Source organism: Muntiacus reevesi, chromosome 2 (genome assembly GCF_963930625.1).
Source record: "Muntiacus reevesi chromosome 2, mMunRee1.1, whole genome shotgun sequence".
In the NCBI taxonomy this organism is placed as follows: domain Eukaryota; kingdom Metazoa; phylum Chordata; class Mammalia; order Artiodactyla; family Cervidae; genus Muntiacus; species Muntiacus reevesi.
In genome coordinates, this window is record NC_089250.1 from 141,753,304 (window position 1) to 141,779,592 (window position 26,289).

The window sequence follows — 26,289 nt, forward strand, 5'->3', positions numbered from 1 at the left end:
TGCCCAGCTTCAGGCTCCCTGTGACTTCTCTCCCCCTCGGCGATGGGCGGCCAGATCTGTGCCCCAGGATCATGGCGAGGGGGTGCTCAGTGACCCACCCACCTCTTGCTGAGGAGGCAGGACCAAGTGTGTTTCTGAATAGGCAGTACCTGGACATGGAAGAATGGACAATGTCGTCTTTGAGTTTGTAGTCTAGTGGGGAGGCAGCCACTCCTCATCTCTAATCTGGAGCTTTTATTTGGCCCTTGAATCCTTAGGTGGGGGGAACAGGCTGAACTGAAACCAGGTCAAAATCAAGTCATGAATTAATTAGATAAATACCCATGTCTTGATCTCATATCTGTTAGGGGTTGGATCATACAGGTCACTCCGTTCTAAAGAAAAGTACGTGGGTGTTGGAATCTAGCAGAGGTGTGTCTTGGCTCTTATAAAACTAAATAACGAGTAATGAGCACTCAGTGTGTGCCAGATACTTTGCTAAACCCGTAGGGCACAGGTGTGGGAGGGGATTTAAAGATCATCTGAATGAGGCAGAATGGAGGCCCAGAGAGGGTGAATGACTTGTCTCTGGTCACACAACTGGTTGCCGATAGCGAATAGCACCAGGTTTCAAACCAATGGCTGACCCAGTGCTCACTCCAACCCCGTGGGGATGACACCCAAATGGAAGTTGTCGGAAGCTACAGGGTGGCTGGGGTCACACATTCAGGTCTGTGGGCCCAGAGAGGATCCCACCAGATTGTGGGTACAATGGTTCCACCTCTGGGTGGGGGTTTGGGATGTGCCATGTGTAGCTTCCCCGCTTATATTTTCTGCTCCTAAGAGGCAGCTGGACTCGCTGCCTCTGCTCAGATCTGGGGTGTGTGCCGGTTGTCACCATGGAGTCTGTTCTTGAACATGTGGATAGGTTCATTTTGCCTGTTTGCAACTTTATTAGTGGTAATAATATAAACAATAGTAGCTAACATTTATTTAGCACTGACTATGTGCCAGGCACTAGGCTAAGACTCTACATAATTCATCGTTCAGTCCTCACAACAACCTTATTCCCACTTTACAGATAAAGAGACTGAGGCTCACAGAAGTTAAGTAACTTGCCCCAAATCACACAACTAGAATGTGGCTGAGCCTGGCTTTGAATCCAGACAGTCTGACTCCATAAACTGCAGGGAAGACCATACCAGCTTCAGAGAACCCCTTGGCCATCCTAGGCTCAGAGGGAGGGCTGGTACCTCCAAGTCCAGGGTATCACGGGAGTGTGGGTGATTTGGCTTCTCACGGACCTGTGGGCTCACACATGAAGCTGCCTTGGGGCAGCTTGGTGAAGGGTAGTTGAGGGCAGAAGTCGGTTGAGGTGTGACTTCTCAGCCTGGCTTGTCTCTGCTGCCTCAGTTATGGAGGAAGTGGCCTCTCCTGGGTTCGGGGATAGCCACATCTCCTCTGCAACACTTGCCAGCCAGAGACAGGCCCCATCTGGTGCCAGAAAACACAGGAACCCCAGGCAGCTCTGGGCTGCTGCTGCCCTTCACTGCCTCCTAAGCCCGCCTTCTGGCTTCTTTTAGCCAAAGGCAGGGGGTATGTAAAACCGCAGGCTTTACAGAAGCTCCTGGTGCCACCGAGCGGTGGCATCTCGCATTGCACCCCCAAATCAGAGCCGCCTGGGTCAGAGCATCTCAGCGGCTGGGAGACTTCTCATGACCCCCAAACCAGCAGCTGCTCCTACCTGCAAGGACTTTTCTGTGGCTTCCAGAGAGGTGCAGGGCAAAGATGGAGTCCAGTTGGTTGGTGACTGTTTCTCCCTATGGCCAACCCCTGGGGTGCTGCCTTTCTCCTGGGGGTCTGGCAGCCTGGGAAACCACACCTCCCAGATCTGGAAGGACTTGTCGTGAGGAGGTGTCAGGCAGGAGGCACCCACAACTGGTTGGGGCTTTACTGCTCACCATGGAGGAATGCAATGCACAGACCACCCCAAGTTAGACCTGAATTAGAGCTCTGGCTTCCTGACAATTCCCTCCTGAAGTCTCTGTTTCCCCATTTTGTAAAATCAGAATACTAATATTTTACGGGATTGCCTAGACCAGTGCTGCTCATCCTTGATTGTAATTGAAATCAGCTGGGAAGCAAGAAAAACTGCTGATGCCTGGTCTTCTGCCCTGGGATTCTGATTTCATTGTTCTGGGGTGCAGTCTGGGCATCAGGGGTTTTAAAAGTTCCCCTGGAGTTTCTAGTCTGAAGGTTGAGAATCCCTGGATGGTACTTAGAGCCTATAAACTTTTCGCAAGCCTCTGAAAATGTCTGAGACCTGAATGAAAAAGTTTGTTGGTTCCATGAATGCAGCCAGACACAAAATGAGTATGAACTCTATGATTGTACTTAATGAAAGTGAAACTGAAGTCACTCAGTCTTGCAACCCCATGGACTGTAGCCTACCAGGCTTCTCCATCTATGGGATTTTCTAGGCAAGAATACTGGAGTGGGTTGCCATTTCCTTCTCCAGGAGGTCTTCCCGACCCAGGGATTGAACCTGGGTCTCCTGCATTGTAGGCAGACGCTTTACTGTCATTCTAATACAGGCAAAACTGGTCTATGGTGTTAGCAGTCAGCAGAGAGGCTGCCTTGGGGTGGGGGCAGTGAGTGGAAGAGGGGGCTTCTGGGGAATCCTGATGAGCTGTTTCTCCAGCAGTTACACAGTGGTGCTCACTTTGAGAGTTCAATGAACTGTATGCTTAAGATCTGCATATTTTCTATGGTGATGGACAGGGAAGCCTGGCATGCTGCTGTCCATGGGGATGCAGAGGGTTGGGTATGACTTAGCTACTAAACAACAAATGAAATAGTTGAATGAAATTTATGAAGGAAGTTCATTGGCTCCAAAATAGGAAAAGAAAGCACAAAACTGAAATTAATGTTTTATTACATAGCTACAAAATGTAACATTATTTCAGACAGTCACTGCAATTTAACTCAACTCATGTGTGTGTGTATGTGTGTGTATGTGTGGGTTGTGGATATACATGAAAATCTTTGATACGATGAGGTGTGGGGCCTTTAAAAGAGAGAGTCCTTGGTACCTAAGAAAATCTTAAAACAGCCTAGGTTTATGCCAGGAATTCTTAAGCTTAACCCCCTGCCCCTGTGTGCAGAATGATGTACCTTTAACTGGGGAAGAGAGCCCACAGATTTTAGCAAATTTTCAAAGTGGGTATGTAACTATCCCCCAAATGCTAAGAACACCTGGTTTTGAGGAGCCAGCGAGAAATTGGCCATGGATGTGCCTGGCATGAAATAGGTGTCTTTTCCCTTTAGCTCAGTTGGTAAAGAATCTGCCTGCAATGCAAGAGACCCTGGTTCAAGTCCTGGGTTGGAAAGATCCCCTGGCGAAGGGATAGGCCACCCACTCCAGTATTCTTTGGCTTCCCTTGTGGCTCAGCTGGTAGAGAATCTGCCTCCAATGTGGGAGACCTGGGTTTGATCCCTGGGTTGGGAAGATCCCCTGGAGAAGGGAAAGGCTACCCACTCCAGTATTCTGGCCTGGAGAATTCTATGGACTGTATAGGCCATAGGGTCGCAAAGAGTCGGACACAGCTGAGCGACTTTTCACTTCACTTCATGTCACTTCCCTTCCCTCCTTTCAGAGTTCAGACTTCCGAGGTTTCCAAAGGACCCTTCTCAGGAGGATTTATCCTCCTGGCGGCGCTGAGGGCACACTGTGCTGTGTTCACAGCTCTTCCCTAAGAGACCTGTGATTGCAGCAGCCGCTGGACAGCAGGACTTAGTGTCCCCGAGCTGCATTCGGACTCGTGGTTACCATGGGGATGATTGAAGAGGTGGAAGTGTTCAGAGGGTGTCAGAGGGCTGCACACTCCAGTCAATCACTTCGCCACACCCATTCTCTCTTGTCCTTTGTAAACTGTGAACATTGTGAGAAGGAATCTTGGTAAATGAAAATCTGTTTCTCCAATGTAAGATATTGTTGAAGTTGCACTAGGATCTCAATATAACGTGGCCTCGAGATGTAGATTTATAGCCAGATTTCAGATACTTACATAGAACAAACAAAAGGCAAGGGTTCATTGATTTCCTAGTGTATGCCAGGAACTCCTGTACATTATCATTCCATTTTGCTCTCTAACACTCCTGGTGGGTGGTTATATTTGAATTCTCATTTTATAGACGAGGAAGTTAGATGGTTAAGTAGCGTCACCAGCACCCACAGTTAGTGTCAGGGTGAAGGCTTGAACCTGAGTCTCCGACCCCAAATCCCGCTCTCCTTCTGACACTGTGTGTCACAGTCAGGCGAAAGGCTTCGTTCTGCCTGGATTGACTCATGAAGACAGATTCCAGGCTCAGAGAGCAGCATGTGGGCAAATGCAGACACAGAAAAATTAGATTTGCAGTGATGCGAAGGGGCTAGTTATTTTGGAGTAATTCAAGTTATTGATTTTTGTAATGGAAAAGTGATTGGAAACCGGCTACCACCTGAGCGCCGCGCCGAGCGAGGTCCCGGAAGGGGAAATGTTATACACAGCTTACAAGACCTTGTGTGTGCGGTGATGGCCTTCCTCCTGCCCCAGCTCCTCAGCCAACTCTTGGTAGGTGGGAATCTTGTCTTACTCATTTCCACCACTTTCTCCCCCCACCCCGAGAACCTGGTGCAGTGCCTCACCCTTGGCAGGTGAATGAGAAATGCTGCCCATCGCGGGTTGCAGGAAGAGACAAGAATATTAAGACATGAAATCCTCGGGCTCCTGGGGCAACAGGCCACTGAGAAGCAGCTTAGGCCAGTGTAGACAAAGGCAGGTACAGGGTCACTCGGTTAAAGGGTGACCCTAGGCCATCCTCTGCACTGGGCAGCTTTCAGGCCATGAGATCTTGGGGCTCTGCTCATGATCTCCACCTGGGGGGACGGACAAAGAGGAGAGGGCAGAGGGGAGGGGGAGGGAAGGGGAAGGGGAGGAAGTATACATCCTGACCCCACTCAGCCCCTACCCAGTGATCCTGCTCTGTTATTTTGAGGTGGGCAAATCCTTGTGGGGCTGACTGCTCTGCCTGGAAAGCCTGGCCCTGGGGCCCTAGAGGGTGAAATATCGTGGGTGGATGGATAGATGGATGGATAAGTGGAAGGATACAGAGAAGATATGTACAGAGAGATGACTGATGGATCAAAGGTGAGGGAGAGGGCTGCCTGGCTTGAGATGGATGCTTGCAGACAGTGGGGAGGCAGGTAGAATGGATGGGTACTGATCGGCCCTGTGCTCCCCAGTGCAGATCTAAATACAGGACAAGAGCTTTTTGAAGGAAAGATGCTGTGTAACCCGGGCCCAAATGAACTCTGCATTTGTAACTGTGAGTGATGGTTTTGTCTCGTTGGGAAGGAGTCTTATAGGTCTAACATCGTCCCAGTTAATGACTTATGGATTATTGTAAAATCAGGCACTGCTAGGAGTGAAGGCAGGAGGTTACAGGACCTGGAACAGATTTCATAATAATATCTGCGTTTTATCAATCTGGGCGGTGTGCGCCTTACATGCTCCATCTTGATGAAGCCTCACAAAAGCTTTATGAGGTTGTTACATCTCCATTTTCAGCAGATGAAGAAACTGAATTTCAGATTCAAGCCTGAGTTCATCTGATCGCAGAATCTCAGGGTGAATAAAGAATTTTAAGGGTAGATGAGTGAAGTTAGTCAGTAAGAGAAAAACAAATACTGTATATTAATGGATATACATGGAATCTAGAAAGATGGTACTGATGAACCTACAGGGCAGCAATGGAGATGCAGACATAGAGAACAGACCACGGGCCCAGGAAGGGGAGAGGAAGGAGAGAGTGGGACGAATGGAGATAGAAGCATTGGAAATTATACACTACCATATGTAAAACAGGTATCCAGCGGGAATTTGCTGAATGACTCAGGGAACTCAAATTGGGGCTCTGTGACAACCTAGAGGGGTGGGAAGGGGTGGGAGGTGGGAAAGAGGTTCAAGAGGGAGGGAACATATGTGTACCTATGACTGATTCATGTTGATGTAATGGCAGAAACCAATGCAATATTGTAAAACAATTATCCTTCAGTTAAAAATAAGTAAATTAAAAAAGAAATTTTTAAAAAGTGGGCTGAGACAAGGAACCATATTCAATATCTTGTAATAACCAATAATTGAGAAGAATCTGAAATGTGTGTATAATGGAGTCAGTTTGCTGACACCTGAAACACTGTAATCAGCTATGTGCTGTGTGTTGTGCTTAGCTGCTGTCATGTCTGAGTCTTTGCGACCCCGCGAACTGTAGCCCGCCAGGCTCCTCTGTCCATGGGGATTCTCCAGGCAAGAATACTGGAGTGGATTGCCATGCCCTCCTCCAGGAGATCTTCCCAACCCAGGAATCGAACCCAGGCAGATTCCTTACTGTCTGAGCCACCAGAGAAGCCCAGGTCAGCTATACTTCCATAGCAAATTAAAAAAAATAATGTGTTAAAAAAAGGATAGATGGAAAGAAGGAGGGAGGGACGGAGGGCTGCAGGAGTTCGGAATGCGCTCTGTAGGAAAGAACGTGGTCTTTGCAAACAGGACACCTTCTGCATTGGGTGGGGCTTTGAGACCTCCCAGCTTCCTTCTCCCTCCATCCTCCCTGTGTCTGCCCTTCAAGGCCTGTACATCTTGAGCCCGGGGAACGGATAGGCAGAGGAGGTATATGCGGGATCTGCCTTCCTGCCTTCAGCCTAAGTGGGCCCCTCTGCTTGTCCCCAGGAGCAGTTGGGAAACGTTGGCTGTGCTTTTCTACCTCCCTGGGAGCTCGGCAATCAGGTCTGGGCTGGGGAAGGAGAGTGAGCCCTTGGATCTTTTGAGGGGATGCACTGAATGATTCTAGGGGAGAGATCCTTCATGGCGGCTCTGGGTCTGCCCAGGAAGAAGGATAACGAGCTACCTTTACAGGAATTATTCTGGGCCCCTTCCGGAAGGCAGGCAGGCAGGCAGGCAGGGGTCATGAGATTCTGGGCAGAAGTGCTGACAGGACTTCTGTCCCCACCCTCATCTCTTATGCTCCTGATACTGTCTCCAGCTTCTCTTGTCTCAGCTGAGCAGGACTCTGCACCTACTCCCTCAGTTCCCAATCACAGTGCCTGGGTTCACCTGGTGGGCGCTCCCCCCAACTCTGATTCTGTGTCAGTATCATAGGAAGGACAAGTACTGGCACCCCTATTTCTGAAAATGCTTGATACAATTTTGCTTCTGAAATAGTTCGCGTTTTCTGGAGAAGGAGGCAGAGAGAGGCAGAGGAGCCCCAGGCAGGCGTCAGTTTCCTGCCTAGGCTGTGGTCCTCGGGAAAGTCCCTGCTCCTTTTTGGGCCTCCATTTCCACATCTGAACATCACAACCTTCCCAGGTGGCTCAGCGGTAAAGAATCCGCCTGCAATGCAGGAGACACATGAAATGATTCCTGGGTCAGGAAGATCCCCTGGGGGAGGAAATGGCAATCTGCTTCAGCATTTTTCCCTGGAGAATGCCATGAAGAGAGGAGCCTGGTGGTCTACAGCCCACAGGGTCGCAGAGTTGGACGCTGCTTAGTTTACCATAGTTTGTGACCATGCTCTTGGGGAATGGCGCCGTGGGAGAACTAGGTTGAACTTCTCAGCACAGCCCAGGCCCCAGGAAGGTTGGCTCTGCTTGCTCCCGCACGGCCATTTTCGGTCCTTGAGATCTCTTCCCTGCTAAGCTGTCAGCTCCCTGGGGGAGATGTCCTTCAAATCTCCCATGCGGCAGGCTCCCAGTGACCTGGGCCAAGGCAGGCTATGCCAGGAGCCACGTGAGATTTGGTGTTGAATAGATCCAGGCTGCATCCTGAGCTTTGCTATTTAGTAATATTGATAACACTTCTAATTTACTGGGGACTTACTATTAACAGGTGCCAAAAGCCCTATGTCAAATATTTAATATCCTCTTGTTTAACGTAGTAACTTTGTGTGGTATGCATCATCCCCATTTTACAGATGAGAAAACTTAGGCTCAGAAAAAGTTCACTGACTTCAAATGACTTTTTCTCAGTGAGGCCCAACTGACCCCCCCTATTTAGAATGGCAGTCTGCCTATCTCAGCACTCCCAACTTGCCTTAATGCTGTTTCCTTGTTCTCCCTAACTTCTAACATATTATATACCTTATTATATTGTTTAGTGCCTGCCGTATGTCACCAGGGCTTTCAGGAATCTTGCCCAGTGATGTTCACTGATGTACATCCCAAGTCACTAGAACCACCACCTGGCACACAGTAGGTGTCCGATCAGTATATGCCGAGTGACAACTGGTTAAATAATTTGCCCAGGTGTCAGTTACTTAACTAGCCATATGACCTTGGATATCTTGTTTTTGATGCTCAGTTCCTTTGGTCATAAAATAGAGTAATGTCATCTATCCCGTAGGATGGGTGTGGGGATGAAAGGAGACGCAGATGTACAGTTCTCAGCACAGAGCAGGCATTCTGTAAATGTTAGCTCCCTTCCCCGAGGAGGGCTCTTTCTTCTTGCTTCTCATTGTTCTCTGATGGCCTACCCTTTGGCCACTCTGCTGTTCAACAGTGGTTTCTTCAGAGGACAAGTGCTGAAGGAGGGGTTGACATTACCTATGGAGTTAACCAGCCCGTGTTCTCTCACCCTCCTCCCTCCTCCTTCTAGGATGTGCTCGTTGCTAAGGAGACGCAACATTAGCTCCTGACAGGACGTGGCTGGGGTCTGGTCCACACTGAAGGAGTGAGACTATGGCTGACCCCGGGGAGGGAGGGAAAGGGAGGAACATGGCTTGCCTCAAGGGCTGAGGGTCTGGGTGGGGCTGTCATTCGGGAATCTGCTGGAAAAAACCAGCTGGCTCCCTGAGAAAGAGAAGCCCTTGTCCTCCTGTCTCATGTGACTCTGGAATGATGCTCAAGGGCCCTGTTTGCAGGTGGGAGTGGAACCCCTGCTTAAGTTGCTGTCCAGTGCTGGTCAAGGTGCAATGCCCAGACCCTGGGAGGGGGCCATAGCAGCCAGAGTGACACATAATCAAACTCCTGGCCCTCAGAATGGCACCTTCCCAGAGCAGGGCTGGTGGCTGAGCAGATGCTTGAAGAGGTCACATGGCTGACTGTGTGCCTGGTGAGGGGACTCCACACAGGGAATGCCATCTCTTCTTGCAGGTTGAACGAGACTGTAAGGACACTCTCAGATCCTGGGCCACCCCTGAGGAATCCTTTCCAAACCTTCTTTCCAAACCCTCCCTTGGCCCTGGGCAGCAGGAGAGATCGTGCTTTTGTGTAACCAGTCGGCTAGCTCGAATGGAGAAGGAAGAGTGACAGCTAAGGCCATACCACCCTGATGGAGCCCTGCCTCTGCCCGCCCCAACAGAGTGACCCTGGACACAGCACTCAGCGTCTCTGTAAGACTGGGACGACTACAGCACTTTCCTCTGGGAACTGTATGCAGATCCAACAAGTTGATCCTTGTAAAGAGTTCAGATCTGACCCAGAAATACCAAGCACTCACTAAATGGGGCTAGTGTCGTCATTTTAGGTAGTACATTCCTGGGAAGATCAGCTTCCCTGATGGCTCAGCAGGTAAAGAATCTGCCTGCAATGCAGGAGACACAGGAGACCGGGGTTCAGTCCCTAGATGGGGAAGATCCCCTGCGGAAGGAAATGGCAACCCACTCCAGTATTCTTGCCTGGGAAATCCCATGGACAGAGGAGCCTGACCGGCTAACAGTCCAGTGGGTTGCAAAGAGTTGGACATGACTGAGCGACTAAGAGAGATTCTTCCTGGGAAGAGGAACATCTTGGACAGAGTAAAAATGGTATTGTTATCATCATTTGGTTTTTCTTGAAAAATGGGAAGTTCTGGCTGACCTGGCCGCTCTTTCTGCTCTGCTTAGATGAGCCCCTTCAGTGCTTCAGCTCTCTATTTGCATAATCCTTTCTAGCCCTGCCATTATTTGTCAGCCCCTGAAGGCATCTGCTATTTTTGTTATAAACTCAGGCCCAAGAGAAGTCAACAAAAATGTTAGGAGCCTGGGTGGGACTATTATCAAAAAAAAAAAAAAAAAAGAGAGAGAGAGAGACTGAATTGTTCAAGCTCAGAAGGCAAAGGGCTTCCCTGGTGGTTCAGATGGTAAAGAATCTGCCTGCAATGCAGGAGATGTGGGTTTGATCCCTGGGTCAGGAAGATCCCCTGTGGAAGGCGTGGATACCCACTCCAGTATTCTTGCCTGGAGAATCCCATGGACAAAGGAGCCTGGTGGGCTACAGTCCATAAGTGACTAACACTTTCAGAAGGATTTGGGTGCCCAAGGGCCTCAGAGCAAGAGGAATTAGAAGGAAGAGGGACTCTGAGCCTGGCCAGTTCAGCACAGATCAGAAAAGTCCAATGCTGAGGCCCTAGGCTTGGAAGGCGCCCACCTGGCCCACTGTGGGGATGGGGGGTGTTGTTATTTGGAGGCAGGTGAAGCTGAGTTGGTTCAGTACCTGCCTGTCCTCTGTATCTTTTCACCTTCTGTTTCTTCCAACCCAAGCATCTTGGGGGCAGGGAACTTGACACCCTCAGAGGAGGGACCTTGTCACAGTACTCATGGGAGGGTACTCATGTCACAGTACTCAGGTGCTCATCACACAGGAGGTTCTCAATAAATGATTCTGTTAGTTGCTCAGTTGTGCCCAACTCTTTGTGACTCCATGGATTGCAGCCCACCAGGCTCCTCGGTCCATGGGATTTCCCAGGCAAGGATACTGGAGTGGTTTGCCATTTCCTTCTCCTTCAATTAATGATTGTTCAATAAATATAGGAGTGAATGCAGAGTTAGCTTTCTGGTACAGTGATCCAAGAATTTAGTTAGACTTTTTAGAAAGCCCCTCTGAGTCTGAGTCCCATTGCCATCCTGTGTACTGGGCTTCTCCATCTGGCTGGTGGAAGACAATATGGGGATAGCAACCATGTCACCTTTACTCACCACTGCACTCCCAGAGCCTAGCACAGCACCTGGCACATAATAGGTGCTCAACCAATATGTGTTGAAAGACTGAATGAACAAAAGAATGAATCTAATTCAGGGTATGAATCTACTACCCTGCAGTCAGGATATTACAGTTGTGCTCTTAATAGCTGGAGGGATTTTGAACTCCTCTTTGTAACTCATCTGGCCCCACCCACCTAGTAGGGTAAAACCACACAAATACACCCGGTTATATGAAACTCAATGTGCAGGAATTCGAGGTTATTGCTTATAAGTCATCCTCTGGAGTCTGTTGTCACCTCATCTCTCCTGATGTCCTTGTCAGGCCCTCACACTAGCTGTCTTAGCCCTTATTTCTCGTGCTGTGTGCAGGAAGTCAGTGAACACCATTATCTTGTTATTTACCATTGCATTTGGAACCATAGTCTCTGTGGGTTTTGGGTTTTACTTATCTCACTATCATAGATCCACTTGTTCGTCTCTAAAAAAGGCAGCATCTTCCAGAATGACAGGGGAATCGTCTGAATGGTGACAGCGCTGTCTGTTACCCTCCCTCCCCAAAACAAGATAGGGTGGTGGCAGAGGGCTCCAGCCCTGGCTTGGGGGCCAGGTGGCTCATGACCTTGGGCTGATCTTTTCCTCTTCCTGAGTCTCATTTCTAGGACCCGTTCAGATCTTTAATTCTGTGTTGACACACAGGAGAGGGCTTCCCAGATGCGGAACGATTTTTAAGTGGGTGTATGCTTTTCTGTGAGATTGTAGCTGTTTTTATTTTAAAACTTTTCATTTTAGCTCCTGTTCCAAGTGTAAAAACAACACTAGCAATGAGGAATTAATATTTTGTGATTTATGGGGCATATTATTACTATATCAGAATATGGTAGTTTTTTGTTAAATATATATTTTTTAAAGGGTTGGTGGCTTTCTTAAGAGTGATTTTATTATATCTTGGGGTGTGCCTTTTTTCCCAATCACATAAAGAATAGATTTGTGATTTATAAGGCTCTTGCACTACTGAAGCTGGTCATGAAAGTATTCTAAGGTGTTACATCATTACTAAAAGTGAGACCTTCCGGAACTTCCAGGTTTCCAAGAATATTGCAGGAGAGATCAAACCGCAAGGTTCTTTTTGCTGCTGCTGCTGCTGTTAAGTCGCTTCAGTCGTGTCCGACTCTGTGCGACCCTATGGACAGCAGCCCACCAGGCTCCGCCGTCTCTGGGACTCTCCAGGCAAGAACACTGAAGTGGGTTGCCATTTCCTTCTCCAGTGCATGAAAGTGAAAAGTGAAAGTGAAGTTGCTCAATCGTGTCTGACTCTTAGCGACCCCATGGGCTGGAGTCCACCAGGCTCCTCCGTCCATGGGATTTTCCAGGCAAGAGTACTGGAGTGGGGTGCCATTGCCTTCTCCGAGGTTCTTTCTAGAAGTTAGGGTAATCTGACACTAGGTATGCCTATGTCCAGCCACATTTTCAGGGGTCTTAGAAAGGAAAAGGCCCTTAGGGATACACCAGCCCAACTCTGCTGCCGTTTACATGCGGGATACTGAGCCCCAGACAGAAGTGACTGCCCCAGAGCATTCCCTCCATGTCTGTCCCTTACTCATTCCACATGCCTCACCTGGTCCAAACCCCAGTGTCTCCCAAGTGAACACTGCTGCGCAAACCCAACCATTGCTCATGCCTGGGGCAAACACTTTCTCTGTATCATGATATGCTTTCCAAGGGCCACGTGATGGAAGGGCTGCTGCTAATTCAGCATTCTAACCAGCTCTGCTTTGCCTCAGACACTTTTTTTTTTTTCACCAGCTAGACATTAATATCCAGCAGAGAGTTTATTGGTATAATTTCTTCAGAAAGAGACTGGAAGACTTAGCAAGTTCAAACTTTAACATTTTTTATCAAGAGTCCCAAGTGGCCACCCTTCCCCCCACCCCCCATCACCACCAACCCCGATATGGCTTTCTCTACCACAGGCACTCAGGGCCCGCAGAGCAGAAACAGCACAGGCCAGACCAGCAGGCACGGGACACACTGCCAAATCAACTGAGCAAGCAACCGCCTGGGCGCCATCTTTGTTAAGGGCAAAATAAGCCGCTCATGGCACTGGAGGATACAGAAAAGACAGGACTATCTTGATTCTTCTGAAGGAGTGAGGGAGGCTGGATGGGGTAAAAAACATGTTCTCAGAAGACATGCAAAGAAAGACTTCACAAACAACTAAAGGTGACACAAATATCAGCATCTCCCAAACTTCCCTCTTCAAAGATGGCCACCCCCGCTGTCCATTCAGAGGGAGCACGCAGCAGAATCTACTGGGCGTGGAGAAAGACAGGCAGCGGGAGAGATTTAGTTTTCCACAAAGATTGTTAGTTTTTTTTTCTTTATTGATGGAATTTAAAGTGCATATAACTGAAGGCAAAGTCCAAGGCCTAGAGAAAGAGATGAGGCCCAAGAGAGAGGCTCAGAGATTCTAAAGGCGGCAGAAGGATACCCACCTAAAAAGGCCACTTGAGCTGCAAAAAGGATGGAGTGGGGAGACAGAAAATGGGGAAAAGAGAAGGGGAATAGGGGTGGGGTGGGGGTGGGGGAAGCATTTGGGAGGAAGAAGACAAATACCAGTTCAGAAATTCAGACAAAGGTGAGCAGGAGCTAGTCTATATCCCAGGTAAGAAAACATGGGCTGACCCTAAGGTAGGAACATTAGTTTCAGGAAAGGGAGAAACAGGAAGAGCAATGGCTTCTGGCCAGGACACAGCACCCCAGGGGCCCCTCACTTGATGGCAGTAGTGGTGGGGCTTCTCCAAGCCTGTCATGGTCTTCCTTGGAGACCCCACAAGGGTCTAGGGAGATGCCCTCCAGCCAGGAGAAGGCAGGAGCTGAGAACCTCAATTTGGGGCCTCCCAGAGCTCCCCGGTGGATGGCAAGTTCCCTTTGCTACTGAACGGTGGACAGGGCCCCACTCACCCACACAGGCCGTGCCGTCCTCATTGGGCTCATAGCCCCGACTGCATCTCTTGTTGGTCCGGCACCTGTAGCTTCCGTACGTGTTGACACACACGGGCTTGTCTCGAGGGCACACGAATGGGAACTGGATGCATTCGTTGGTGTCTGAAAGGCGAGGGGAGCCGCTCACTGGGGGCTGGGGGCAGTGGGTCCTTGCTCAGGTTCTGCTTCCCCACTCCCGCCATGACCTTGGGCATGTCCCTTCTCCCTGGGCCTCAACTTGCTCAGTCTTCTTGGCTGGCTCCTCCTATACTTGACCTTTACACCTTGAGGGCACTCATGTTGTCCTGGGTCTTCTTTTCTATCTCCCACAGTTTCTCTAGGTGGTCCCTTCACATATGGATGATTCCAGGCCTCCTATCTTGAGCTATGACCTCTCCTTGGGGCTCCAGGCTCATGAATGTCTACAATGCATCCCAGACTTACTAGGTTGAAATGGAACTCTAGATCCCCTGGCCTTTGAGCCTCTTCTGTCCCCTGTTCCCATCCTCCCCAGCTCAATCAAGGCCACAATCAGTCTCTCGGCTCCTCAAGCAGACATCGGAGAGATTCCTGATTCTTCCAGTTTCCTTAATTTGCAGGCGATTTAACAACAGATCCTGTCAATTCTGGCCCATCGTACCTCTCCCATCTGACCACCTCCCTCTCACTCCTCTGCCACCAGCCTGTCCCTAGCCACCAGCAGCTCTTGCCTGGATTTCTGCAGCTGCATTCTCCCCTTCTCCCTCCCCCTCTCTACACCCCTACCCACTCCCCAGGCCTCCCAGCTTCCCCACTTCCTCCAATCCTATCTGCAATTCAGCAGGCAGGTGATTTTTAAAAATATGAACCATACCATGCCATGCTCTTGCTTAACTGCAAAGGGCCCTGAGAACAAAGTCCAGACTCCCTCCTGGGGACTCCAGATCCTCCCTGATGTGGCATCTGGCTCATCCATCCTCTCCCAGCACTCCGGCCTCCTTCCTGTCCATTTCACACACTAAGTCTTTCTCCTGCCGCATGGTTTTCGCTCCCGCTCTCCCCTCTGCTGGGCAAGCTCCTCCCTCCACTCTTTCTATGGCTGGACCCTTCCTGACCTTCAGGTCTCAGCTCAAAGGTCCTCTCCCTGCCCACGTCTTCTAGAAGAGTCTTCAGAGAGCACCTTGCTTAAACGACTCTTAACTCATCTTGTCCAGCTCTTGGGTCATGTGACTTGTGGTCAGTCTGCCCGACTAGAATGAACACCCCTCCAGGGCAGATACCTGACCTGCACCCCCAGCTCCCCACATAGGGTGCTGGGCAGGAGGCACCCAGATGTCTTCTGGGTGATGAAATGAAGAGGCGGCTGCACTGCAGAGGTCACAGGGTCTTCCCAGCACATGGAGAAAATGCTGGAATTTCTGGGTATATGCACCGTCTGTTTAGAGTGGCCACGGTGGGGACATGAGGAGTGGAGGGAACTAATTTCTTCCTCAAGCCACTCTTCCAGGCATCCTCTCCACTTCTCACCTGTGGTCCTTTGCCCAGGCAGTACCCTCCATTGGAACACTTTCTCCCCACTGACTGGCAAGCTCCTCATCACCCCTCAGGTCTCAGCTTAGACCTAAACTATCTCTGGGGCACTTTCTTGGACCCTCACTAGACTGGTTTAGCACCCCACCTTTGTGCTCCTTTAGCACCCCCTCTGCACAAGCCCTGCCCAGGATGTGTGGTCAACCTATTTCTCTGTGTGTCCGTCCCGCTGGCTCTAAGCCGCAAGAGGGCAGGGACTGTCTCGTTCACTCCACATCTCAGAGCAAACCATTCACCTGGGACTGATGAGTGGCTGCAGAGGGGCCTTGGGAAGAATGCAGCTTGAGCATCTAAGGGCAGGTGGAGTCCTTGGCCTGACCCCTCACTGCTGGTCCTTAGGATGGAAGACATAGGGTTTGAAAGTTTTCTCGGTGCTGAGCCTCTAGGCTACCCTTGCCCATTCCAGGCCTTTGAGAGGTTTTAGGAGGTCCCCGGATCCTCACAGATCTGCCTCACAGAGTCTGGCTGTGCTGCAGTTACCTGCCCCCCAATACTGCAAAAGGCCGTGATCTCCCTTCTGAGCTGTGACCACATGCCACATCCTGGTTTGCTCCAATGCCCCCTGGCTAGCCATGCCCACTCTTGCCTTGCCCACTCCCCTTTACTGGCTGCTGTGCTGGATGGAGGATGCATGCCCACCCACCATGGCTTCCAGGAGCCAGGCCTCCCTGTGTGCTCTGTCTAGGCAATTGTGTCTCCTCCTGGTGATTGTTCTCTGTATTCACGGCAGGGAAGCGCTGTCAATTCCCAGAGCTGTAGTGATTCAGCCTGCAGGCTGCTACCATCATTCCCACCTTGCCGAGTCACCTGGCGGTTGTCTTGGCATCTGAAGCCCCAGGGACAAACAACACATTCTCCTTCTCACCGCTCCCACGGCCCCTTGTCTGCAACCTGAGTCTTCCAGAGCCCAGGCTGACCCTCCCCAGTGAGATTCCGGCCTCTGGTACCTGCAGGCAACTCACCCGCACAATGGCCATTTTCCTGCTGAGAGAATCCTTGGCCGCACTGCAAGATGGGCAGAAGCAGAGACACTAGTGAGTTGGGAAGACCCCATCTCAGGTCCCCTCCCAGTCACAGCCACAGAGCGGCTGTCACCCTGACCCCACAATAAAGGACTGCTGGCAGCTCGGAATCAGGGAGAGCCCCTCCTGCCAGGATTCCCTTGCACTGATGAAGGGAGACCCAGGGTGAAGGCCAAGAACAGAGCCTGAACAAACTCCTGCTCATTTCCCTCACGTGGGGTCCACAGGCCTGCCCCGTGACCCCCAACAGAGTCTGTCCCTCCTATGGCATCACCTGAGACAAGCTGGGTCTCAGAAAGGCAAAGTGTAAAGAGGGCTGGACAAGGTCACTCCCCACACCCCTTTCTCTGAGAACCTTCCCCACTCCTGGGGCCGGGGTGCCTGCGAACCAGGCCATCACCCCACCTTGGGGCAGGGCTGGCTGGATAAGAAGTGGACATCTCTTCTGGAGGACTGACTCAAAGGCTTTGCAGCTGGAATTTGATCTAAGTGAGGTGAAGACAGAGGAGCCTGGTCACTCTAGGCTGTGGGGGCTTTGCTAGGTCTCTGTGGAGGTCTCAGCAGCCTGGTGGCTGGGGGCGGTGGTTGGAACTCAGAACACTTTACACAAGACAGAAAATGTCGACTGTTGGAACTGATGAATGATGGCTGCTGGTGAGGATTACTGAGGAAGGATAATGCTCCCCCCAGAGCCAGTGCACTAAAGACAGAGGTCCATGAGCTCCTGGGGCCACCAAAACTGCCATGGCTCTAGCTCATCCCTAGTGTCCCTTGCTTTTCGTGAGCTCCCCTGGAACCTCCCTGTAAGTCCCCTTGTCTGTGTGAGTTTAAGTGGCTCCTATTATCTGCAGTGGCGTGATCCTCTCTGGACAGGGGCCCACAGCTCTTCCTAGGAGTCTGCAGAGGCAACAGGAGGCTGTGTCAGAGCCTTGGAAAGAATCAGAGATGAAGCAGGAGACCTGGGGCCAGTCCTTAACTCTGCTCACAAATGGCTGTGCAGTTTTGGTGGGTTCTCTTTCTTGGTCTCAGTTTACCTTCTCTGTAAAATGGGTGAAAAATGCTTGCCCTTCCAACACATTTCCAAAGAAATCCTCTAGGATTTCTTTGAGGAGTAGAAGAGCTGTGGGTGTGATAGCGGTGTGGAAACTACAAATGGAGGAGTCACTATGAAGCCTGCCCTTTGCTAAGATTTCCATCATTCTAGAAACAAAGTCTGCAATTCCTAGGAATCCAGCTTCAGCCCGCAGGGTTGTGGGAGGGGCCTGCTTGTTTGGCTCTGAGGTCCAGATGCCTCCGCTCACCTCCAGGCTGGCTGGGTTCTGAGGTCTGTCATCATCCCGGGGATAGGGAATCTCCAGCACCGAGTTCATCTCCGAGCTGGCCACGTTCCTGCTGGCCATCTTGCCATCTGGCCATGTCACCTCCACGCTGCTGGCTTCATCCTTCCCTGTGGGAAGAGAGGAGAAATGATCAGCCGCAGAGGAGAGTGCGGGGTGGGGTGGGATTCTCTGCAAGAGTGTCATCATTCATTCGTTCACCTGATAAAAATCATGAACTGAACACTGTTCTAAGTGCTGGGGAAACAGTGAACAAAGTCGACGAGATCCTGCTCCTTTAGGACAACGCCATCCAAGAGAACTTGCGCAGTAATGGTGATGCTCTCTTCCTATTCGTCAGCCATAGTAGCGGCTTGCCATAGGTGGATGCTGAGCTCCGGTGTGGCACTGGCGTGATAAGGGACTGGATTTTAAATTCTATTTAAAATAGAATTATTTAACCACTAACCTAGTGGCTACCGTATCAGACAGTACAGTTCTAGAACTTACACTCTAGTGGCTAGGCCAATGGGCAGGAGGCTGTTTTGGGGGAGAGGGTTAAACCTGGTGATAAACAGGCTGACTTTGGAGTCCTGGGTTCAAATCTTGGCTGTACCATTTACTTGGTACATTACTTGGCTAGGTACCATGTACCTAGTATGTTGGGAAAGAAAGAGTGGGGTTGGGGCATCTGGGAGACCTGGGGACAATGATCAGCTTTACAACTGATTTGCTTTTTAATATTGGGTGTATTCCATTGATTTGTATTTATACTGATAGTTAAAGTCTGCAAGGGGCCGTCACTGGGAAAGTCTCTGTTTTCAGGGAGCTTCCACTCTAGTGGGGATAGATAGGCAACACAGATGAACCAATAAACAATGCCAGATATTGACAAGCTCTGTGAAGAAAACAAAAATAGGGTGTGAGATAAACAGGAAGTAAGAGTTACTGGGGGCATTTTCTCGTCAAGGTGATGAGGGACAGGTTCTTGGGGATAAGGTATTTGAGTTGAGTTCTATATAAAAGCTGAGGTGACAAAGAGCACAGGAGAAAGACCAATTTGAGAAGCAACAGTGAGAACTGGACATGGAACAACTGACTGGTTAGAAATTGGGAAAGGAATATGGCAATGCTGTATATTGTCACCCTGTTTATCTAACTTATATGCAGAGTACCTCATATGAAATGCTGTGCTGGATGAATCACAAGTTGGAATCAAGATTGCCAGGAGAAATATCAATAACCTCAAATATGCAGATGATGTCACTCTAATGGCAGAAAGTGAAGAGGAAATAGAGTCTCTTGAGGGTAAAAGAGGAGAGTGAAAAAACTGGCTTAAACCCCAACATTCAGAAAACTAAGATCACGGAATCCAAACTCATCACCTCATGGCAAATAGCAGAGGAAAAAGTGGAAGTAGTGGCAGATTTTCTCTTTTTGGACTCCAAAATCACTGTGGACAGTGACTGCAGCCATGAATTAAAAGACACTTGCTCCTTGGAAGAAAAACTATGACAAACCTAGAAAGTGTATTAAAAAGCAGAGATAGCACTCTGCAGACAAAGGTCTACATAGTAAAAGCTATGGTTTTTCCAGTAGTCATGTCTGGAATGTGACAGCTGGACCATAAAGAATGCCAAGCACTGAAGAATTGATGCTTTCAAATTGTGGTGTTGGAGAAGACTCTTGAGAGTCCCTTGGACTGCAAGGAGATCCAACCAGTCCATCCTAAAGGAAATCAACCCTGAATATTCATTGGAAGGACTGATGCTGAAGCTGATGTTCCAATTCTTTGGCTACCTGATATGAAGAGTCAACTCACTGGGAAAAGACCCTGATGCTGGGAAAGATTGAAGGCAGGAGGAGAAGAGGATGGCAGAGGATGAGATGGATAGATAACACCATCAATTCAATGGACATGAATTTGAGCCAACTCCAGGAGATAGTGAAGGACAGGGGAGCCTTCTTGTGCTGCAGTCCATGGGGTCACAAAGAATTGGACACAGCTTAGCAACTGAAAAACAACAACCAAGCTGAAATGTTTACAGAAAATAATGGTGGTGAAACTCAGGGAATATTCACTGTGATTCCATCTGCACACATCCTTAAAGCAACGTGTTACATCACTGGCAGAAAGCAGGTTGGAAAGATTTATCAGGTGTTTAGGCGTCGTCAAAGCTGGCCCCGGCTTCCTGCTTAAAGCAACAGGCCTGTCACTGAGACAAGGTCAGGCTAATGGTGATGGATTGGGGTGGAGAAGAGTGGGAGCTGGGCCTCACCTGCTGAGAGAAGCCTTTCTCTAGTCAGTCACCTGGGAAAGAGGGCAGTGCTCAGTACAGGTGGGAGGGATGCTGCAGCCCCCTCGTTGTCACCCACCAGGGCTGACTAGACCTGGGCTTGGTGCTCGGGGCTCCACAAATTTGCACACTCCCCCAAGCATCAGTCAAGGGCTGAGAAAAAAGTCACCCACATGTGTGTGCTACTTTCTCCTCAATGCGTATAGAGGCTGTCACAAAACAAGTGAAACTGAAAAGTGCTGTCGAATTTATAGCAGCTTTTGGTCATTACTGTCCACCAATGGATTTTTTTACAATGATTGCTGTGATGGGGGCGGAGGGTGGTCTGTGAAACATTTTTGTGTATGCACGGGGTTCCGGTATTTTAGAAAAGGGAGCAGGGGGAGAAGGGGGTTATGAGAAATGTTTTCTGGCTTAATAGAGCCGACCTCAGAACCAGTAAGCCACGGGCCTGGAAGGGGAGAGTCTCCATGGGGAGAGAACCTGCACGCCTAGACTTTGGGGGAATCAATACACAGATTCCTGTGTTGGAATCTACCTCCACCTCTATGTAGAGGTCCTCCTGGGGTCGGAGCTAAGACCACACGGTGTGAAAGGACCCCGCTGCAGCTTTCTCCCCCAGTCCCCAGAGAAAGGTGCATTTTGAGAGCCACACTGTCCACTTTCTGAGCCTCCCTGGGCTTGCTTCTCTTCTGCTCCCTCCAACCCAAGGCCTCCAGAGAAGTCTCTCCTCTGGCCATCATGAATTAATGAGGGCAGGGACCAGCCACCACCCTCCGGAAGTGTCAAAGGTGAGCAGCCCCTGCCCCTGTGCCCGCGTTGGGGCAGCAGCACCAGAGAGAGGTGCCCTGAGCAGAGACCCCCCACATGCCACCGAGACCCCCAGACAGGATGCAGCTTCCCTCCCCACGGAGATTCTCCCCTTCCAGGCTGGGGGCTTATTGGTTCTGGGATTGGCTCTATTAAGCCAGAAAACATTTCTCATAACCCCCTCCTTCCCTGCTCCCTCCTACCACAATAATTTATTTTGGGGAAGGGGGTGAAAATAGGATTGGGGGTGTCAACCGCCCACTCTTTTTCTGTTTGGAAGTAGTCTCTTGAGGTTCAAGAGATTTAGCATGTTTAGGGTGTTCAGTGCCCAAACTAAGTGGCAGATGTAAAAAGTAAACACTTTTCTATGTTTAAAAAAAAAAAAGGAGACAAAGAAGAACAAATGTTTCTCGCCTAAGCCAACAGAGCAGCTACACGAATACATTTTCCAGCCTGACAGAAGTGCCACAAATAACTCAAGAGCTGTCGAATATTCATAGACAATCACAAATTTACATCCTGCATCTGAATCCTGCTTCCTCTCTTCCTCCAGACCCAGGGATCCGCAGGACTAGGATAGAAGTCAGCCATGGGAAGGGCACATCTCTGCAGGACTCCCTCTTTTGTTACTGATTATTTGGGGGCCTCCGTTTCCTCATCTGTAAGATGGGAGCTCTAGCCTATCCAGGAAGGACAATCTTTCCTTGGATGTGAGTGCTGCCCTAGCCAATTTTGACCCTTAGCATCCCCATCATCTCTTAGACATGGGGGGCACCCTGCAGTTCCCAAAGGACTTCCCCTTGTTGCCAAAAATACTACAGAATATGCATTCCAAACTGCACGCTGTGATTCTCAGTGTCAGGGCACTGGATCCTCATGGCAGCCCCCTGAGAAAATACTAGTTTTATAATTTCCATCTTAGAATCAAAGGGGATGAGACTTAGAGAAGTGAAGGGCATTGCTCACAGCTACCCAGAGAGGGAATGTCTGATCCTGAAGCCCACACCTGCTAAACCCTTATTCTACTGCCCACCCCAGCCCCATGACCAAACCACCATGGACCAAGCATCATGCAGGGAGCTGGGATTCAGCAGGAAGGAGACAGACCTAGGACCCATCCTGGAGGAGCTGAGCCCTGTGGGGGCAATGAACACAGTGATTATGTTAAAATAACTGGGAAAGTGCACATATAGTATCAGTACCACTTGGTGAGAGAGGCAGGTGTTAAAAGTCATTTTGTTGGAGGATACAGGAGGAATAAGAGCTTGGGAGGCACAGAAGGGAAGGGAAGGACGTTCCAGGAAGTGGAAAAGAGATAGAGGCAAAAGTATAGAGATATGAAAAGGACATGTGTTGTTGACGATTGGGGAGAAGTTCAAAGTGGGTGAAGCAGGGTGTGAGCTTGGGCGTTAAGTGGGGTGGGTGGGAGAGGAGATGGGGAGGAACTTGGAACTCTCGAAGGTGTGACTGATTGAAGCCTCTTAATTACTCCACGAGGGAGAATTTACACCCACTCCCTGGATGTAGACACTGAGGCTTGGCAAGGTGCAGGGGAACTGCAGGTGTTTGAGCTCAGACTGGAACCCAGGCTCCTGCCCCCAGGCCCGGCCGTTCCCTCTGCCCCAGAAATTTCAAGTCTTCCTGCAGTTGCACAAGCCAGGGGGCCCGGCCACCAGACACTACACAAGGGCAGCCTTTAAGTTGGCCAGACTGCCGGGCCTGTGTGTCTGGGAGCAGAGGAGGCCCCCCATTAAGAGCAGCAGGGAGTCGCCTCTGGAAGCTTTTAAAGGACAAAGGCCAAAGAGGCACAGAGAATTGCGCTTTTCAGAAGAATCACAAGCAAAACAGATGGTGGGAATACAGTTGGTGGAATATTTTTGCACTTTATTAAAGCGATTTTTATGTGGGCCACTGAATTTTCCTTTCCTAAAAGAGCACCAGCCGGCTGGGAGGCAGCTCTGAGTCACTTGCGAACAATCAGCTGAAGGAAGGAGGGGTGTACGTGTAGGGGATGGGGGTGCCATCAAAGCCTGGGGTGGGTTGGCCCAGGGGGTGAGCCCAAGTGGGAGGCTGGTGGAGAAAGGAGATTATTGGTGTTTGTTTTCATGTATTGGCTTTGGTAGAGCTGCCTTAGCTCTCTGCTAGCCCGGGACCAGAGAGCCTGGGTATGGGCTACATGGGGTGGGTATGCGGGGGTTGAGGTGTTGGGGTTCAGAGCAACCCAAGTCCAGCAGGGTACTCAACAGGGGCTGTGAGCAGAAATGCTTGTTTATGAGGCTGGCTGGCCGTCTGCACTGGGAGGACCAGGGGAAGGGCAGGACAGGGTGGGGGATGGTGGAAGGAGGCCAGGGAGCTCCCCGAGCAGGGGTGTATGGAAGGTTTTACAGGATGAAGCTGAGAGCGCTCTGCATAACAGAGTGGCCCACTGAGAACCCCTGCCCCCTGAAGCATGAAACGCAGCAAGTTCCCTGAGTTTTACTGTGTGATGCGATGCAGTCTGGACCCTTAGGCATGCACGTGAGTGTCTGAGAAGCTGAGTCCTCTAAGCACAGCTCAGTACTGACCATGCAAAGGCCCACAGCATGGGAAGGCGCTGGTTCTCCAGCCAGTGGCTCAGGAGCCGAGAGGAGCTGGGCAGGTATGTGGGGGAGAGAATTGCCCCAGGGAGGGGGCTGGCTGCTGACCATGGACAAGCTGATCACCACACTTTGCTGCAAAATCAGGAGGAGGCAGGGGTGGTTTTGGAGGCAGGAAGGAACAGGGTCAGAGGGGATGAGCATGAGCATTATGGGTGGTGGAAGAGGCTTCCTGCAGCCCTCTGCCCTCCTGCACAGCCTTGGGGGGGCCCCACATCTTCTTCCTAGTCCTTCCTTCCTGTCCTGACATCAGGACAGCCCTTTCTGCATTCCTGTTCTGGACCTGCCCCTGCTCACTACAAATACGACCAAACAAACTACTCCGGACTGGAAACCGGCCTACTGTCCATCAGCAGGGGGCTTGCTAAATAAATTATGGATGCAGCCACACAATAAAATACTGTGAAGCACTAAAGGAAAACAAAGATATGAGATATGCACAGACTTGGAATAATGTCCAGGATATACAGTTAAGACAGACGGGGGGAGAAAAGCAAGTTTGGGAATAATAGGGAGAGTATAATAATTTCCGTTAAAAAAGCTTTCGAGGCATATTTATTTATAAATGTGCTCCTGTGTATTTTGCATGCAATAAAATCTTATCAAAAAGTGTGGAATTGGCAAGAGGCTGCCCCCGACTACCTATTGAAACTGCTCCCTGTCTGTTCCCTTCTGCATTCCTAATTCTTTTACCCTGTTCCGCATTTTCTTTTTTCATAGCACTTAACGTCTTCTAACCGTTCATATATTTACCTAGTTGTTATGTTTATTAGGTATCATATGTGACTCCTCCTTCCACTAGAATGTAAGGTCACCCATGGCAAGGATCTTCCTTCAGTTAGTGTTTGGCACATAGTAGGTGCTCAGCAAGCAGCTACTAAATGAATCCCATGACCCTGGGGGAGGGTGAAGAGAGAACGTTTCCTTTTTGCTTAATATTCCACACGTAGTGGCGAGATTGTAGGTTATTTTTACTTTCTTTTTTTATGGTGTTATACTTTCTAATTTTCCTATAATCAATATACATTATTCTTACAGTCAGGAAAAAAGTACAAAACTAAAGCTTTCTGAAAAAATTGCAAATGCTGCTCTCCCTGCAGGGCTCTAGGTGCCAGTCTGGGGCCCCTGGAGAGGCTCCTGGGCTCCTCCACGGTCCTCCCTCCCCCACAACCCCCGCCCACTGAAAGCTGAGCCTGGCTGTGGCTTTCCCCGCTCTGCGAGCCCCTCCATTCTGCCCACACTCTCCGCGGGGCTCTGGGAGCCCCTGACAGGTTGGCCCTGGCCTCCCTTTTCAGACTCTGCTCCCACCAGACCCTTCCCGTCCCGTGGACATCGTGAACCCTCTCACCTCTGGCCTTTGTTCAAGCCAGGCCAGCCCCCATCGACGCCTTACACATTCCTACCATCCTTCTAGACCTAGTTCAAGGCCCACTCCTTGCTCAGAGCAGACTGGGTTTCTCCTGTCTCGGTCCTCTTACAGCCTCTGGGCCAGTGTGATGGAGCACCCAAATGTGCTTGTGACCAGAGCTCCGGTGTCCCCGGCTTCTCTCACGGGACTGTGAGCCTGGAGGGCAGGGAGCAATTCCTTGTTTCATCTGTCTCTTGACCACATGTCTTGGTCTCCCCTGTGACCCATTTCTGTCTCCCCACTGTTTCTGTTTCTGTTCTCTCCCCACTGTTTCTCTCTTTCCGCAGTCCTTCCTTCCCATCTGGCTTTCCCATTGGTTCCCTCTCCCCCTGCCCCACTACTGGCCCCTCCATCAGTCAGGAAGGCCTGCGCTGTGCTGGATTCATGAAGATCCTCCTGGATGTGGGGGTGTCGAAGCTGCACCTCGCCGTGTCCCCACCTGTTGGCCCTGCTGCCTGCTGAGCAGCCTTAGAGTGTCTCACTGCCAGGCCCATGATTGACCCACTGGGGCCCGTCTCCAAGTGTAGTCTTCCTTCTGTACCTCTCTGGGAGTGGATCCGTTGGCAAGGAGGCTGCAGGGGATCCGTGCAGCAGTCTGAACCAGAGTTCAGACCCAGAACAAACCCCATGGCCATGCAGAAGAGCAAGGATTGGCAGTTCGGGCTGTCAGGGAGTCCCAACCAGGAGCAGCCTCCATAACCTGAGCTGTGGAGGCAGATAGTTGGGAAGAGGCATGGAGGCTCTTGGGCCCCCAGGATACCATCCCAGCTGAAGAAGCAGATCTGTTCTCTTGGTAGGGACAGACACTGGCCAGAAAAGAGGCCCAATAAGACCCACAATACATACCTCAAAATAGCAGAGTCAGCTCAAGGGGCGAGGGGAAAGGAGAAACCAGCCCCGGTCCTGGCCTCAACATTGATTTGCTTTGTGAGCCTCAATTTCTTATCTGTACAATGGGGTGTGGGTTGATAGCCAAGCCAGATATCTGGATAAACATCCAACCTGTGGGACCATGGCTATCACCATGGTATGGATGGGCTCACTTGGGTCATTTGGTAACTGAGGGGTCATGGATGCCCAGTGAGAAAGGGGCAGAGCAGGACCCTGGCTGGCTGTGCACAGAACAGCTATGGGAGTCCGGCAGTCAAATCACAGTGGTTAAGACCCCAGACTGTGGTGTTCAAGGAGATGGGGTCCAAATCCAGTCCTCCCTATCTTCTGGAGGTGTGACTTAACCTCAGTCTCAGTTTCTGGACCTGTAAAATGGGGCTATGA

The 26,289-nt window shown here is 50.3% G+C and overlaps 1 protein-coding gene across 1 annotated transcript in view; it reads right to left on the reverse strand.

Annotated features, from left to right (window-relative positions):
* Positions 1-12,868: 12,868 nt before the first annotated feature.
* CRTAC1 (cartilage acidic protein 1) overlaps positions 12,869-26,289 on the reverse strand; it is a 151,225-nt gene continuing 137,804 nt past the window's right edge. The window contains exons 12-15 of the mRNA XM_065920067.1: positions 17,849-17,994; positions 16,488-16,530; positions 13,936-14,079; positions 12,869-13,130 (exon numbers count right to left, since the gene is read on the reverse strand). Coding sequence (XP_065776139.1) covers positions 13,099-13,130; positions 13,936-14,079; positions 16,488-16,530; positions 17,849-17,994 — 365 coding nt within the window. The 3' untranslated portion in view covers positions 12,869-13,098. The remainder of the gene's footprint in view (positions 13,131-13,935; positions 14,080-16,487; positions 16,531-17,848; positions 17,995-26,289) is intronic.